The sequence below is a fragment of the Asterias amurensis genome, chromosome 5 (genome assembly GCF_032118995.1).
Source record: "Asterias amurensis chromosome 5, ASM3211899v1".
Classification (NCBI taxonomy): Eukaryota; Metazoa; Echinodermata; class Asteroidea; order Forcipulatida; family Asteriidae; genus Asterias; species Asterias amurensis.
The window spans coordinates 15,937,170-15,954,152 of NC_092652.1; the positions used below are offsets into that span (position 1 = coordinate 15,937,170).

At 40.1% G+C, this 16,983-nt stretch overlaps 1 protein-coding gene across 1 annotated transcript; it reads left to right on the forward strand.

Annotated features, from left to right (window-relative positions):
• Positions 1–1,378: 1,378 nt before the first annotated feature.
• Positions 1,379–16,634, forward strand: LOC139937749 (uncharacterized). Its single transcript, XM_071933041.1, has 12 exons — positions 1,379–1,489; positions 3,247–3,871; positions 4,502–4,686; positions 5,465–5,652; positions 6,618–6,772; positions 7,723–7,866; positions 9,991–10,118; positions 12,030–12,198; positions 13,013–13,158; positions 13,788–13,897; positions 15,571–15,694; positions 16,378–16,634. The coding sequence occupies exons 2-12, from the start codon at positions 3,258–3,260 to the stop codon at positions 16,626–16,628; spliced, it is 2,214 nt and encodes a 737-aa protein (XP_071789142.1). The 5' UTR covers positions 1,379–1,489; positions 3,247–3,257; the 3' UTR covers positions 16,629–16,634.
• Positions 16,635–16,983: the final 349 nt, after the last annotated feature.

The window sequence follows — 16,983 nt, forward strand, 5'->3', positions numbered from 1 at the left end:
ATAAACCAATTAACTATTAAAATTTGCTTTGAATTTGAACCCAGTTGTGGTATTTGAACGTTGAAAAAAAACCTGTTATACATACAGTCACGCATACTTGGGCAGTGGACTCTCGCCGGGTCACTTCATTGCTAGCACACTTCATTGGTCCAAACCAGGAACCCATCTCGACCGATTGTATGCTAAGCACGTTTTTTATAGCCCCGCAAAACCGCCCCGCCCATGTGAAATTGGACTTTTGTGATCTAACCAGAATAACATTTTAATTGTCATATTGCTCGATGCAGTTTCTCTTTTAAAGCCATTGGACATTTTCGGTACAGAAAAACAAATTAAAAGTTCACAGATTTACAAATAACTTACAGGGTTTACAGAATTGGTAATGGTGAAAGACTTCTCTTGAAATATTATTCCATTAAAACAATATTAACTCTCGAAAACGAGAACTACGGATTTATTGTAAACACATGTCACACGGCGAAACGTACGGAAACAAGGGTGGGGTTTCCCGTTATTTCGGAGTCTCCCGGCTCCGATGACCGATTGAGCCTAAATTTTCGCAGGTTTGTTATTTTGTATATAAGTTGTGATACACTAATTGTGATCCTTGGACAATACTGTTTACCGAAAGTGTCCAATGGCCTTAACATGACATTCAAAGTGTTTATTTTTACCTCCTCGATCATCTGACCTTGCTTCTTTTTTTCTTCTTTTTTTCTAAATAATACGACAGCCTAACAGAGTTCGGAGTTTGTTCTGTAAAAATGCAAAAAGGAAAACTATACAACTTGTTAACTGGCCGGAAGACCCCCCCCCCCCACTGCCTAGAAAAACGGGAGTGTGGTGCACCCCCCCCCCCTTACCTCCTTACCCTATATTTAGATCTATTAAATAATTTTGTTTTTATATTTTAAAAACTGCGAGCTGATGCTCTGGTATCGCGCGTCCTGAAAAGTAAACCCAACCTGAATTTAGACGGTTTTTGCGGTTTATGCAACGCCGGTCAACCGGGACGCGATTTCTTTTTATTCGAAACTACGTTGCAATGCTTTTTGAAATGAGTGTTGGCCTACTTTTAAGTTGTGAGACCATTCTTTATTCCTTTTTTTCCCGACACGGCATGCCGTGGCATCAAGAGTAAAATTTTCGTTAATTTTAGTATGCATAAATAAACGGATAAAATTTAACATTATGTGCTACACTGCAAAAAATCCAGGTAACTTTTTCATTTCGCTACCCCCCCCCCCCCCCCCCCCCCAGCCCAAAGACTGGATAGACTGTCCGCTGGGACCGAGCGAACTTTTTCATATAATAATATGCAAGTAAAGTTGATTCTTGACTATAGAGGGCGCTTGACTGCTTAGTGCTGAAATTTTGTGCGGGTACGTACGTCGTACCGCTGTAGCGCTAGCTCTGCATGCTGCCTAGCCGCCTAGCAGTGATGGTACGTGGATGAGTGGACCCAGTAATTTCACTAGGTGGCGGATCTGTAAGATATTTCCTTTCTCCATGATATTATCAAGTAACACAACAGTTGGTCCTTAAGTCCATTTAGACATCCGTATCTTTTATCACCTTCCATTCCAAACCATGATGTCGGAGGCATGACTCTCAGTTTTCTCAGCTCTCACACTCACTCTGGTCGGCTGGACCCCTGTTCGAATCCAGCCGGCAATGGCCAGGCGGGGGATGTGGATTCACTTTCAGTTCCTACTTCACTTGAGCATGTTGAGTGCGTGGGAGAAAACCCATTGGAATTAATCCACAGACTGTGGATGGAGCATAGTGGATAATTCAATTCTCCCACATCTACAACTTAAAAATTAAACTGACAATTTAAAATCATTTCCTAATTCAATTCCTGTCTCAATCTAGTTGCGATAACGTAACCCTCCTGCCGACGGCGTAGAGGCGTAGCCGGAACGCCGTTGGCAGGAGGGTTAAGTTATCGCAACTAGCCGCAATCTCAATCTTGACACCACGTAGCCCCACTTGTGTGACCAAGGATAGCTGAGTCCTTTTCAATACACACAAAGCAAGCTAATAAAAGACTTAGGTGAACACATTCAGCCAGTTTATTATACTGCCGGGTGGCTCGTAGATAAGGCGCCAGAATTTTTGTACTTCTTAGCTGCATGAGGAATGGGGTGGGCGTGTGGCTAAGGATTCATTCATTCATTCATTCAAACTGATATTTATTCAGCTATCCTTGGCCACACAAGTTGGGGCTAGGCACCACGCTGTACCATAGCCAAATTTTGTGCTGCAAAGGGATCACCAACTTGGACTCAATCTCTTCTCATTCCTTCATAGTTTTGGGGTTCTGTTTGGCTATTTTATAGTGTATCAATCAGGGTTTTTTAAATGAGAGTCCTTGTTGTAATTGGCTTGATCCCCACTCAGTAATAAAAGTCAAAACGAGTGTCGCGGTGACACTACCTTGATGCCCGGAGGGAGTTGAAACATCTGGCAGTCTGTGTCACCATCAGTGACCATGGTTTCACCGTCATTCATTTTTAAATTGAATAAGTTTATAACGAAAATTCCCCTCGATCCTATAACACAAACAACAGACTACAAAAGAAAAGTGAAAGTGAACTTTTCTGTTGTGTGCGGCGTCACGTTGTGGCGGTGGTGTAATATGATTCAGGTTTCCGCGATCATTCACTGCTCTCGTGCGAGTGGAAACGCTATCACTGTGATAGACATTTTTAACGACTTGTCCACAAGTCTTAAGTGAAAGTGGTACGTTTCTAAGTAGTCCCTGCAGATTTCCTACCTACTGCCCAGGTTGTACAAAAATAAGCAGGATGGTTCTTTTCAGAACTACACCTCCTGAACTAAGTCGGCCTTCGGCCTAGTCTCCCAAATTCTGAAATCTAATCTGTGGCAGTGTAGAATAGAAAGCATGACCTAGCTCCGAAAGAAAAAAATCTACATAACACAGCAAGGTAGTCTATACCAGTACATAGTTGTTTTGTCACCACAAACTGGATGTACATGTATGACTCCTCACCAGTGTAGCCCATCTTGTTGGGCTGTGGCACTCTTTTAACATCGTCTTTCTCATAGTTGTTAGTAACTATAAGACTGACGTCAAAAGAGAGCCATAACCGCCCAACAAGGTTGGCTAGTCACTATACACTGTCTCAAAACCTATGTTTTTATTGACTGAAATGTAACCCCTCTGAAGAAGACGTTTCTGTATTTAAACGCCTTTTTTACAATTTTTTTTTTAATCACCAGAATCGTCCAACATGGAGGTGACTGAAATCATGAAAGCACTGAACTTCTTTGCGCTCACTCTGCTAATCTGTACCATTGATAGCACATCAGCCAAACTGGACAATGTTCACCGGACAAAATCTGGCATCGTAAACAAAACAGCATCGCAAAGTTTGCAACGACAAACACCTCAAGCTATGCGACCAAGAGAACACGCTGCCTCAATGGGTTGGAATCATCTTCAACATCAACTTACAGTCAGCTCGTCAAATCTAGCACTGCACAGCCAGCTGCTCAACTCATTGACAAAGTCTCAAGAAAAGACAATTCAGAGTGATCAGCCTTCGATACTTCCCAACCAACCCGCCAAACCATTCCAGTTACTCACGCTTAACGGTGTCCTGACTTATCCAAGCCCTACCCTCTCAAACACTCCTATGATCCTCCACGCCTTTGACAACCATTCTGCTTTCTTAGAGTGTCTCTGGACATCCAAAGACTCGCTGGAATCCCTCGTTAGTGGGATTCCTGATAATACTCATCTTGTGTTTATACCAACGAGTGATGATGGTTTGAGTCAGGCTACTTGGATGAAATCGCAGATAGATGGAATGATGGAGGAGTTGAAACAAGAAGGAAAAATTAGGTAAGAACTTCATGTCAAAGGAATGTTGTTTGTAGGCCTACACCTATGGTCTGACCATGTTGTCCCATGTCTTTGTCTTTGTTTGTGTTCCTTGGTATCATGTTTGTCTGTCAACAGGTAAGGGCACAAAAACATTTTGCTTAACCTTACACCTAAATGTTGTCTTTAAATACTGCTTGTTTATTTGTTTGAAGTATTGTGTACCTAATCATACCTCATACTCTATTGCTTGTTTTAATTTTAACATAAATGTATGCTATTGTATTATTGTTTTGTATGACAGCATTGAAATAAATGTACTGAATATAATACATGTAGGCCCCGTACCAGGGCATTTCATAAACTCTTGCTTTGCTAAAATAAGTTGCAAGCCGAAAAACCATAGTTCTCATTGCCGTGTCTCATTTCTAGCTCAGTAAAGAAATTTGCGAAGCAGGATTTTCTGCACAACAGTTTTAGGAAATTTGGCCAAGCAGATGTAAGTCAACCCAAAAATTCAGACCCAATATGCAAAGCGATGTTTTTATTAGCAGTTTTAACACCCCCACGTGACATGATCTCCACCAATAGGAATAGTGAAACCGTGGTATTTATGAATAAATAAATCCGATTTTTGTTTCCATCTTGCAGGAAAGAAGCCATGACTAGTCTCCAGTCGAGACTTCATTTTGTTGTGACATCAGTCTACCAGCTTGGTAACTGGATTCCTACTGTGTTACAGCAGTGGGCGTGTCAAGATCATGGGTGTGGCTTAAAGCAGGTGGTCTTTCAGAGGAAACCTTCTTATCCAAATCTTGACCTTCTTGATCAGATGGGTGAGTAGTTCAAGTAAACTACTGCTTTAAACTCTGTGGCTGCAGAAATGTGATTTCTCTGTTTTTAACGGAAATACGTGTGTCTCCCCCCCCCAAACAAAAACAAAATAAAAGAATTATTCAGGAATAACAGTGTGAGAACCCGGTCTCCACTACATGGTAATGATCAGGTTGGTGGCTGGCCGCTGTTAACGGACCAAGCTAGAGGCGCGATCTGTTAACAGCAGCCAGCCACCAAACTGCCAAGCAACATTTCCATTTTACTTGTATGTTCAAGAGCCACATTTTACTGTGAGCTCAGCTAAACATAAACAAGACCATGTATGGAGATGGGTATATGTGCCCACCTGTTACATCAAAATTTTCTGCGTACACGCGCATGTGCAGGAAGTGCAAATAAAATTTAGATGAATAAACAAGCGATACAGCGCAAACAAGTAGTGCTGGTTTAGGGGCCATTATGAATTGCTAGTTTCCAGAGCATGTCTTTATAGCATATGTTACCACATGTACATCCCCACGTGACAGGTTACAGGTACATGTAGATAGCTCATTTGGTAGAGTGCCACAATGTTATTCTGGATGTTGCAGGTTTCTAATGCGCTCTAGTTAATTTGTCTTTGTGGATTTTTTTCACAGAACTCGGGGGAGGGTGGGGTGGGGGGTGGGGATTACATACTCAGTTTACATTGTTTAATACTCATCGATATTAGGGTAAAAAAAATTGTATTTGTTATCCCTGATGCAAAAATTATTGCCTAAAATATTTCTGAAATAGCTTTGTCCTGGAATCAGCCGTTAATCTTGAAGCGCCTTGATGCGAGATATGACTGGCTGCCCTCCCCAGCTGGATTTGGTAATAAATCAACGCCTGTAGCGCTCTCTGGAGACGGTTGTAAGCAAGATGCCAGTATTAATGCGACGATTGCTGTGGTATCGGCTGATGGATGCAGCTTCTCGAAAAAGGTAAGTCGCTAAGTGAACAGATTTCTTCACAACACACTGCTTCACAACTACATCAACAACATACCAATTTTAATGCTTATTTTGATATGTTATTTATGTGTACCCCCAAGAGAGCTGTGAAAGATTACAGGAATGCTATTGGCCCAATGACCAGGGCACTCAGGCCTTCATTTTAATAAATGGGTGGAGAGCTGAAGTTTGTACACCGCTCTCCTTAAATCAAGAAAGTGAATAAGGAGAGTGATTTGGTATGCCCAAGGTTTCCATAGGAAAAAACAAACAAAAATTGTGTGCACTTTAAATGTTGTCACTGCCAACTCCAAGATTCAAGCCGCTAATTTTAGGGTTTTGGAAATGTTCTTGTTGAATTTGTAAGGAGCAGTTTTTTTTTGCTCTCCTTCGAAAACATTAAGGAACGCGAGCGAGATCGCGCTCCTCTAATGTCTGGGCACTAATGTAAAGCACATTGATACGCTTTGTAAAAAGATAAGAGCCTTGGGCCTTTCTACCAAGCAAGATACTGCCCTGCCCCCGATTTCACGAAGCGCTGCAACGCGTCCCAAGTGCAAGTTGCGACCAATTACACATCGTCAGTTGCAAACTCGTCGCAGCCGCGGTGTGTCTTATAGGTCTGCGACGCATCGCAAACCCTAAGATGTGCGCTACTTGCGATGAGTTTTGTGAAATCGGGGACAGGTCTATGGAAAGATTGCATATTGTGTCACAGTTTCCACATAAATCCAAGAGTTTTAAAAGTAACAGCTGACAAGTTGTGAGATGTGCCCCCTTTCATTATATCAATTTTTTGTTTAATATTAGACAGTGCAATCTCCATAAAATACAAGATTTTATGCTTTCTGCCATTGAGCTGTGTACAAATCGTGCCTGCAGGAAAGCCAGGCTTGGTGGCTCATTTGTAAACACTAGGTCATGAAGCATTAACCAATCCTGACACTTTGTTGTAGATCTCCACAATGGGGTTGTCTGGGGCTAGTGCTGTTATTGTGTATGCCAACCCAGATCAACCTGTGCAGGATATGAACTGCAATGGGGACGAGTGTGATCAACCTCCAGAGATACCAGCTACCATGGTACCCTACAGCCAACAGTTACTAGACAGGTCAGTAATGTCATCTCTCTTTTAAAGACAGTGGACACTATTGGTAATTGTCAAAGACCAGTCTTCTCACTTGGTGTATCTCGACATATGCATAAAATAACAAACCTGTAAAAATTTGAACTCAATTGGTCGTCAAAGTTGCGAGATAATAATGGAAGAAACAATACCCTTGTCACACAAAGTTGTGTGCTTTCAGATGAGTGATTTCGAGACATCATGCGTGAGATACAAAATGAATTCAAGTATTTTACTGAGAAATGACTTCTTTCTCAAAATTTATGTTACTTGAGAGTGAGCCGTTTCTCAACATTTTATTTTGTTTACTATCAACAGCTCTCCATTGCTCGTTACTAAGCCTGGGCGATATCAATTTATTTTATTCACGATATATCGCCGACAATATATCGCGATATTCGATATAATCGCGATTAATTAAATTTGACATCATCAGTCTTCAAACTCCCTGTGGAAGTTGTAGAAGAGACAGTCATAGCACAAGAGGGGTGTTCTTATGATCTATTCTTTTGGTTTCACTCCAAACCTATGGGGTGCAAGATGTCTCAGCTAGGAAATACATCGCGATATTGCGATATTTAATCGATATCACGATATATCGTTGAACAAACAGGCATTGCTTAGCGTGTGTTTGTGCGGCCATTTTGTAAGTTGACAAAACAGCATCGCGTCAGCATTCAATAAACACAAACTCCAAAGTATTCTTCATATTCAACGTGCATGCAGAATGGCGCGGGTGTCTCCTTGCGGTCCCGTGGCGTTTGTGCAAGAAGCATCACCAGTGCGCCCTCTAGTTCTTATAGATAACTCTATGACTGTACTATACTAAGGTCTTTTGCGGCAGGATACGGTGAGCGTGTAAGAGCTAGGTGGTTTAATGTTTGTCACCCTTGGCCATTTAAACATGCCCCTTTTCATCTACTATTCCAAACCAGGTTAAAGACAACCAAGTTGTCGGTATCCTTCCAGACCACACCTACGAACACATTTTACTTTGGGATTGATGGAGAAGGGCTCCTTGCTGAGATGGGTTGGTTACTCTACCCATCGTTCAAGTTCTTCAACTGGCAAGCTCAGTGGTAAATATTCAACTTTTGAGACTTTTGGGATTTGATTTGAGACATTGCATGCTGAGGTACTATCTTCTCCCGGGTAGATAGGTTTATGAAGAATTTATTTAGCAATGTTCAAAAATAATAATAAGAGATGGTTCTTGTGATTGATTAGCTTAGTGTGCTACATTAGTTGGCAACAAGCGCTGTATACTCCCCAGGGAGCTGTGGTGTTTTTAAAAGAAACGATTTCAGGCCCAGTGACCAGGGGTAATAATATGGCTTTTGAGACGCCCTTTGGTTGTATAAAATGCTATATAAAAAACAACTATTATTATTACTAATATTAAGACACAGAGATTGTTGTTTTGGGCACTGGGCTTTATTGTTTTCTCCAAAAACTTGCATGGATGCCCTCTTTGTTCAGAGTGTGACTCGGCTGTCTCTGGGCCGTAACCCACGGGCGGTAATCGCTGGAACTTTGCACTTTGTGTAGGTGCTGAGAACAATGGAATAAATTGTGGCGGCCATTTGTGTTGTGGTTGAGCGGTCAAGCGAACTTGACTTGGGTTCTGGTGTTTCTGATCAGCAGAGTTTGGGTTACAGTCCCTTTCGTGGTACTTTTGGCAAAACTGTTATCCATTATTCATAAATACCTCAGACAGTTTCGCTATTCCTATTGGTGGAGAGCACGTCACGTGGGTGTGTATAAACTTTGTTTATGACCGGTAAAAAGTGTTAATTCATGGGCGTGACACACGACCTTGCACCTGTTCTTTTAAGACAGTTTCTTCATTCATATCGGTCAAGAGCAACGGCTGAAACACATCACGCGATACGCGCGACGTGCACAGCATTACCATATACCCGAGGGCGGCAGAGGGCTTTACCATTTCATAGCTGGAGGGGTGTTGTGTTGAATGAAATTATTTAACAGTTATATTTTTTGCATTTATTTTACTTTTTGACCAAAAAGGTATTTATGAATGGGAATTAAAGTGTGTTGAATCGGTTTTCAACTAGTGGTCTAAACCCGCCGAGGCCTGGTTCTTGATAATTTACCTCGACTTTGTCTCGGTAAAATTATCAAGAACCAGGCCTCGTTGGGATTAAACCACTAGTTGAAAACCTCTTCACCACACATTGATTCCCTTAGTTCTTCATCCTTTGGGTAAATCATAAAGATCCAAAGTGTTGTGTAATGCAAGTGCATTCAGTGTGTATAAATTTGTTGTTGATTATTTTTGTGTGCAATGTATATTGCCAGATTTTGCTTTCTTTTGTTATGCTTGTATAACAGTGTTTTGTTTCCCCTTAAATAAGGTTAGAGTGTCTGCTTTTCAAAAATTGGTTTCTGTAATTTTACGGTGTGTAATAAATAGGGTAGATGGCCTTAGCTTTCGATCCAATCCGGACCTTCTTCAGAGGCATAAAACAAGTACAAACAAAAACATATATCCATTTATAGAAAAAGAGAGGGGAAATGGATTAAGGGAAGGATCCAGAAAGAAGCGGGAAAATAACAGCCAATCAAAGTTTCTATTTCAGAAACAATTGGTGGCTATGAACCAATAGGTGTAAAGTGGAGAGGACAAAGGATGTTTAGTATGAAAGGATGGATTACTGGTCAATAAATGTTGTGATACATTTATGTATTTTGAGGCTGTATTGTACGCATTTTGATGTAATTCTTATTGTTTGCTTTTTGATGTATCTTTTATCGTGTTTCTCCTTCCCGCATATCCAGCACTATATTAATGTGGATTACACTCGTGCTTGTGTGATAACTGAATATTAACAAACCGATTATTATTATTGTTATGATTTTATTGACATATAATTTGAGGCATTGCGTGGTGAGGTATCAATAGTGTAGTTATTTGGTTTGTGGTAACACCATGTGTGTGTCTACTTGCCAGGTAGAGTTTGTTCTTTAGAGAACTGTCTTGCCTAATTCTACTATCGCTGAGTAGATTTATTGGATTGTTCGGAAAGAAGTGTCCTGCTTTTGAACTACTATATAGTGTTTGTTATAATGATTAACGTTGGATACCTTCTGTTGCACATAGACAATGATGCAGATGCCATCCTAGGAAATAAATGGCTCTGATATTAATGAATGTATCTATTATTATTCATAATTTGTGACAGGTTCAACTTCAAGTCATCCTTGCTGCATAACCTGTCGAGTGAAGCTCTCATAGTGCCAGTCATCAATAATTCCATCATGCAAGGAGAGGACGGAATCGTAGCTACCATCAAGCTACCATCAAATGATGGTCAGTTAATAAACCCCAGCCGTGACACTTGTGTCCTTAAGCAAGACACTTAACCATTGCTTCCACCTTCTGTGTTGTGTTACCACCTTCTGTGTTGTGTAACGCATGTAAAAAAAAAAAAAAAAAAGGGGGGGGAAAAAGTGCACTTATGGAAAAGAGAAGAAGTTCGCCCAGGTGTTCATGGCTCTGGCCGCCAAAGGTGCTACATAATTGGGTTTCAGAATTCATCACTTCAATAACCCTGATCTTTCTGAAAGTTTGTTTATACTTAGCGCCTTGAGTACCTTGTTTGGATGATACCTACGCTATATGAGACTTCGATATTAAATGATGAAAACCGAAATGTCCTTCAAGTTTAACTACAATAATAATAAAAACCAGTTTTATATAGTGCTTTTCACACCCGAAGAGCATCTCAAAATGCATCCAACATTATTACCCCTAGTCACAGGGCCTTCATTCATTCATTAGAATATTGGGGCTAATAATATAATTCAGTTCACAAAAGCCATAAAATTGCAGGTGATAGGGCATTTTCAGTTGCTGCTCCCCGACTATGGAATTCTCTACCTACTTGCTTTTCTCTACCTACCCTTACCAGAAGCTCAAACAGTGTCCCAGCCTTCAAACATGCTCTCAAAACCCACCTTTTTGCCTCTTCGTAGCTGGTCATCTTTATCTTTGTTCAGTCTTTTCCCCTCTTCTTTCCTTCTCAGCGCCTTGTATCCTTTGGCAATTTGGCGCTTTATAAATACTGTTATTATTATTGTTATTATTATTAAATCATCTCAGCTCCCTGGGGAGTATGCAGCCTGTGCTGCCAAATATGCCGTCTTAGCTAAATCAGCCTCACGAGAACCATATCTGCCCTTACTGGTACCCATTTACCCCTGGGTGGAGAGAAGCAATTATATAAGTGTCTTGCACAGGGACATAGAGTATCATGACCGATACTCAAACCCACACTCTGCCGAACAGAAACACCAGAGCCTGAGTTAGGTGCTCTTATCCACTCGGCCATGACACCCCTTGTCCAGTATGGTCGGTAGCTTCATCAAAGGGCGAGTTAGCGACCTTTGGATCAGAAAGAAGTTTCTGACATTTTGAAAACAACGCTAGCGTGAAAGCCAGTCGGTAACCAGAAACTGTTTATGACCTTGGCACATCTCTTGAAAATTAATGCTGCCTTTAAATAAACATCAGACCTGTGGTCTTTATAATTTATAAACGTTACTAGTTTGGTGTGCTTCATTTTTTTATAACTTTGTTTGAACAATTCTGTTTTTGTTAGTTTGTAGAAACCTTCATCTTGAAACCAAACAGAACCAACCTACTTTATTTATTATGTCATTTGTTCTTTTAAAGGCAGTGGACACTATTGGTAATTACTCAAATAATTATTTGCATAAGACCTTACTTGGTGAAGAGTAATGGGGAGATGTTGATAGTATAAAACATTGTGAGAAACGGCTCCCTCTGAAGTGACATAGTTTTTAAGAAAGAACTAATTTTCCACGAATTTGATTTTGAGACCTCAGATAAAGAATTTGAGGTCTCGAAATCAGCCATCTAAAAGCACACAACTTTGTGTGACAAGGGTGTTTTTTCTTTTATTATTATCTCAGATTTAGAATTTGAGGTCCCAAAATCAACCATCTAAAAGCACACAACTTTGTGTGACAAGGGTGTTTTTTCTTTTATTATTATCTCGCAACTTTGATGACCAATTGAGCTCAAATTTTCACAGGTTTGTTGTTTTATGCATATGTTGAGGTACACCAAGTGAGAAGACCGGTCTTTGACAGTTTCCAATAGTGTCCAGTGTCTTTAAAATCGAAGTAAGTTTTTGATTGTTACATTAAAATCATGTCTTTTTCCTATCCCTCTCTCTTTCCCACTCTCTTTTTATAGAAATGGCCAAGTATAACAAGTTAGAGCTAGATGCATCCCTATCCTGCCCGGGCACAAGGGACGAGGAATGCCCACTCTGGGACCACACGGTGCAACTCTACCTCTGCTGTAATGAAACATCCCAATTATGTGGCATGGAACTAGGCAGGTGGATAACTCCATTTAGAAGGTGAGGGGTGTCAATTTGAAAAGTAAAAAAAGTACCCTTATAGTTGCTTACAGACGCACACCCGGTCTAAGTCATAATCATCTCATTATTCAGACTGAAGTCCGAGGGGGTGGTGTCGTCATGATCAAAGCAGGCCGTGGCTGTGCATGGAATTATGACCTCTCACCCAATACTGCATGAGCACGCTGCGCCCTCCCTCATCAGTATCATATCTGTGGCCTTGCGACAGGTTCACCACCTAACGCACAAAGAAACCTGGACAACTGTCTCTAAGACTGTCGCAGCATGCTGAGGAAGAGTTATGGGTGTTTTATTGCATCCTCTAAATGTAGACTGGTTAAGAATGAAGAACTGTCTTTGTTAAGCCCGGTTCATACGTCCTGAGAATGCGAATGCGAAGCGAGCGTTGACGGCGAATAATGTTCGCAACGAATAAGTCCCTGAAAATACTACATGCTGAGGTGCTGTAGTTTTTGGGAAATGAGTAAAACAATGTCATGAAAATAATTTTCGTCTCATGAGGTTAAAAATTATTTTAATAATATACAAAAACGTATTTTCATGACATTGTTTTACTCATTTCTCATAAACTACAGCACCTCAGTAAGTAATATTTGAAGGAAAGCTTTCCACTATCATTATCTTCAAACCCTTTAAGTTTAATGTAAATCTATGGACATTTCTGCTTTGTGTTTCATTGTTTTGCCGTCCTCTTGTTACAAAGGGGTAATTTGGCCAGTCCCTGCGACCTTGTTATAACGAGGGTGGACTAGAGTTAATCATTCTGTTCCATTCTGTGTTCTTACCAACTTAGGCGTATTGGTCGTTGGTTAACCGACGTGACACCTCTACTGCCAGGCCTGACATCTAACAGCTGTACCCTTACCATGAAGACTGTAGCATGGGCCGAAGCCTGGAAGCCATCTCTCAATTTACGCTTCTCAGTGGATTCAGCAGCAGGTATGGAAGCCAACGTAGGGCTAGGTAGCTTAGTTGGTAGAGCGCTGGCACGTTAATCCGGAGGTTTTTGGTTCAATTCCCACCCTAGTCAATATTTCTTTGTTCAACCTCAAATCTTAAGAATATTAATAAGTGTCATATTTATAATAGTGTACATTTGTAACGCACATGTCTCCTTAAAAAGTGCCCATTTATGGTGCCAATTTATCAAATATGTTGGAGCTTGATTGTTGCAAGCGTTTTTATGAAATGAAGCAACAATTTTACAACACCATGAAAGGGATATAAGTTGAAGTGGCATATAATGCTGCCAGACCATGCCATAAACAATGGGAGACCCCTCCCATTTTGGTAAGTTAACTGGGTTCTTTTATGTGCATTACACAACACACAGGACCAACAGCTTTATGTCCCACTTGAAGTGTTAAGCAATAATGGTAATAAGTGCCTTGCTATTGAAGGCACAACTGTCAAGACCAGGACTCAAACCCACCATCTGCTGATCGGAAACAACAGAGCTTTGGTCCGCCCACTCAACCTCTACACCACAACACACCACTGAAAGATCAGTCTGTTAAACTATATTTTTGTACCATGTTTATGAAATTGTATCTCTTTGATTTTTGCAGTAGTTAGACCCTTCAACATCACTCCGCTCTTCCAAGGTGGGACATTTGACAAGAACTACAACAAGAACTATAAACCATTCTATTTCACAATTTCTTCGGATATTAAAAAGGTAGGTTATAGCCAATATCAGGATACTGGCATTCATCACTCCTGGTGCGTAATAGGAAACTATGATTTTAGATTTCTGTGTACTGTATAGTGTATGAATTATTACTCTGTTTAAGAGCAAGGTCTGGGAGGGCACATTTTTTTGGACAGTTTTTTAAACTTTTGCGTCTCCCAGGACGTCCTCTGCTTGTTTTAATCATTCTTGTATTGCCCGAAGAATTAAAATAAAATAAAACAAATGTGACTTCAAGTGGAAATTTCTATCCAAATAGCAGGTCATCGGCTCAGGACTTTAAGGTCGACAGTGCAGTTAGTATGGAATTCATAAAATTGCTTTTGTTAATTTTGGAGCTCCAAGTAAATTGAGGTTGTGATTCAAGAGTGTTCTCTGAAGTAATTGTTGGCCAAAAAAAACTGTCAGTTTCTCAGAAAAACATTTACTTTTTCCAACTAAACATTTGTCAATTTTCCATTAGAAGTGTGATTGCACCATATAGCTATAAGTCGAAAACATGATAACTTCCAGTGCTTTTACTTTTTATACTATTTCCATTTTGTAATGTGAATGTTGTGCCTTTTAATTTCAAGTTGATGTATCCAAATGTGCAATAATCTATTTTTTTTATTATCTATCAAAACATTGTTCTGTGTACTTAATGCCCTCAAAATTATTGTCTGTTTCTTTATAATTGTAGCATCAGGGGATCAACCTCTGATATTTTTTAAGCTAACTTGTTTTGAAACTTGTTGTTAAAGCTTTTGGTCCGTTTGTGTCATCATGATTGTTTTTGTTATTGTACCTGTATCATTTTCCGTACAACAAATAAATGACGTAATTGAAAAGGAATTAGTGGTGTTTCAGCAGATGATTGGTGAACGATGAACATGACCGTCACGCTGCTGTTGTCCTTGTTGTCAAATGAAATTGCCTGTCCAGTTTTCAGGACTCCTCTTTTTAAACAGCAACTCCTTTCTTTCTGCAAATTTGTAACTTATCCCTCTTAGGCTTAAAATAATTGTATTTAAGGCAAATTATATGTTTGTATATTTATGTTTTTTTAACCGTTCAGTTGTTTTAGTCCTAAATAAATGTAGATATACACAATAAAACTAACATCTGAAAATGTCATTTTAAAAGGTGGGTCTCATTTTTAAGTTAAGGCCAAAAATCTGGATGGATTATGCTCATGCAGGAAGAATAGACCGTATTGAATATGACACCACCATTAAAATATCTGACCAACAAGATGGCGTCTGTGCGTGTGTGCGTGCATGCATGTGCTGTAGAAATCAAACCGGGAATGTTCCGTGCTGCCTGCTTCGATGGTGTATGCATTTGGACGCGCATATGGCTTGCCCTACAAGATGGCGTCTTTTCATAGCAAAAAGGGGTTTTTCAATACGGTCTTTTACACAATCTTAGAAACATATCTGACAGTAACATTTCTCAAATTCACATTTTGGGCCATAGCAACTGTTATCTTTTAACCAGACTACTCTCATAGAAAAACCTACAAAAATAACCTTTATGTAGGCCTATACATGTACTTTGAACTTTGTAGGCCTACTGTCTAATTATGTTTTTTCAGTGTAAATAGTAATAGCATACAAAAATTCAATTGTTTGATTTCTTCCATTCGATCTAAAACCAACTTTTCAATGTGATGATTTCAGGTGCAGGTCTATGCAGTGATTACAGGCCATGGTAGCGATAATAACGGCTGCGGAGAATTCTGTGTCACGTCACATCACTTCATTGTCAATGGACATCCTAATAATATCACATTTGATAATGCAGGTAGGTTTTATTCAGTCCCTTCATCACCTACCTCTTCCAAAAATTAGTGGGGCTTTCAGTGTGTCCGGCCCCAAGTTATGGAATGACTTACCACCAACCATACGGTCTTGTAACAACATCACATCATGCAAACACCAGTTACAGGCAGTGGGCACTGTTGGTAATTACTCAAAATAGTTATCATCACAAAACCTTTCTTGATTACCAGTAATGGGGAGAGGTTGATAGTATAAAACATTGTGAGAAACAGCTCCCTCTGAAGTGACGTAGTTTTTGAGAAAGAAGTATTGTTCCACAAATTTGATTTTGAGACCTTGAGTTTAGAACTTTAGGTCTCGAAATCAAGCATCAGAAAGCACACAACTTGGTGTGACAAGGGTTGTTTTTTCTGTCATTATTATCTCGCAGCTTCTACAACCGATTGAGCTCAAATTTTCACAGGTTTGTTATTTTATGCATATGTTGAGATACACCAAGTGAGAAGACTGGGCTTTGACAATTACCAATAGTGTCCACTGTCTTTTAAGACACACCTTTTCTGTTAATTAACTTAACCTTTTTTGCTTTACTAATCATTTTTTGGCTGCTTTGTCTTTTTTGCTCAGCTTTGGTGTATATATTTTGTGTTGGTACGTAATGCTATTAAAATACTAACAATCATTTTGGTTCACTTTGTCCTCTAGGTACACCTTTAGGTTGTGCCCTACGCACCCCTACAGGTGTTGAGCCTAATGAGCATGGTACCTGGGTGTACGGTCGGGACGGATGGTGTGATGGGCGGGAGGTGGACCCTTGGGTCTTTGATATTACTTTACAGACAGTGATCGGAGAGAATAAGATCTCTTACTTTGGTTGGTTTGACGGCAAGGATCCGAACCCCACCTCTAATCCAGGGAACATTATCATGTTCTCTTATCTGGTCTTATATAAATAACTTTCTTGCTATGTAGAACTCTTCAGCATCTTGAGTCTTGAGTAGAATAATCTCTGTACAGCTCACATAGAAGGGTAAAATGGGTACCTGTGAGGGCAGAGATGGTTCTTGTGATTGATTTAGCCGAGTAGCGCATTAATGCACGAGGCTGTATACTCCCCATGAATTAAGGCCCAGTGACCAGGGGTTGATTTCACAGAGAGTTAGGACTAGTCCTAACTTAGGACTAGTCCTAGGAGATATACAATTTGCATGGATAGTCCTAAGTTAGGACGAGTAACCGGTCCTAACTCGAGATAAGACTAGTCCTAACTCTTTGTGAAATCCACCCCAGGGGTAATATCTTGAAGCGCTT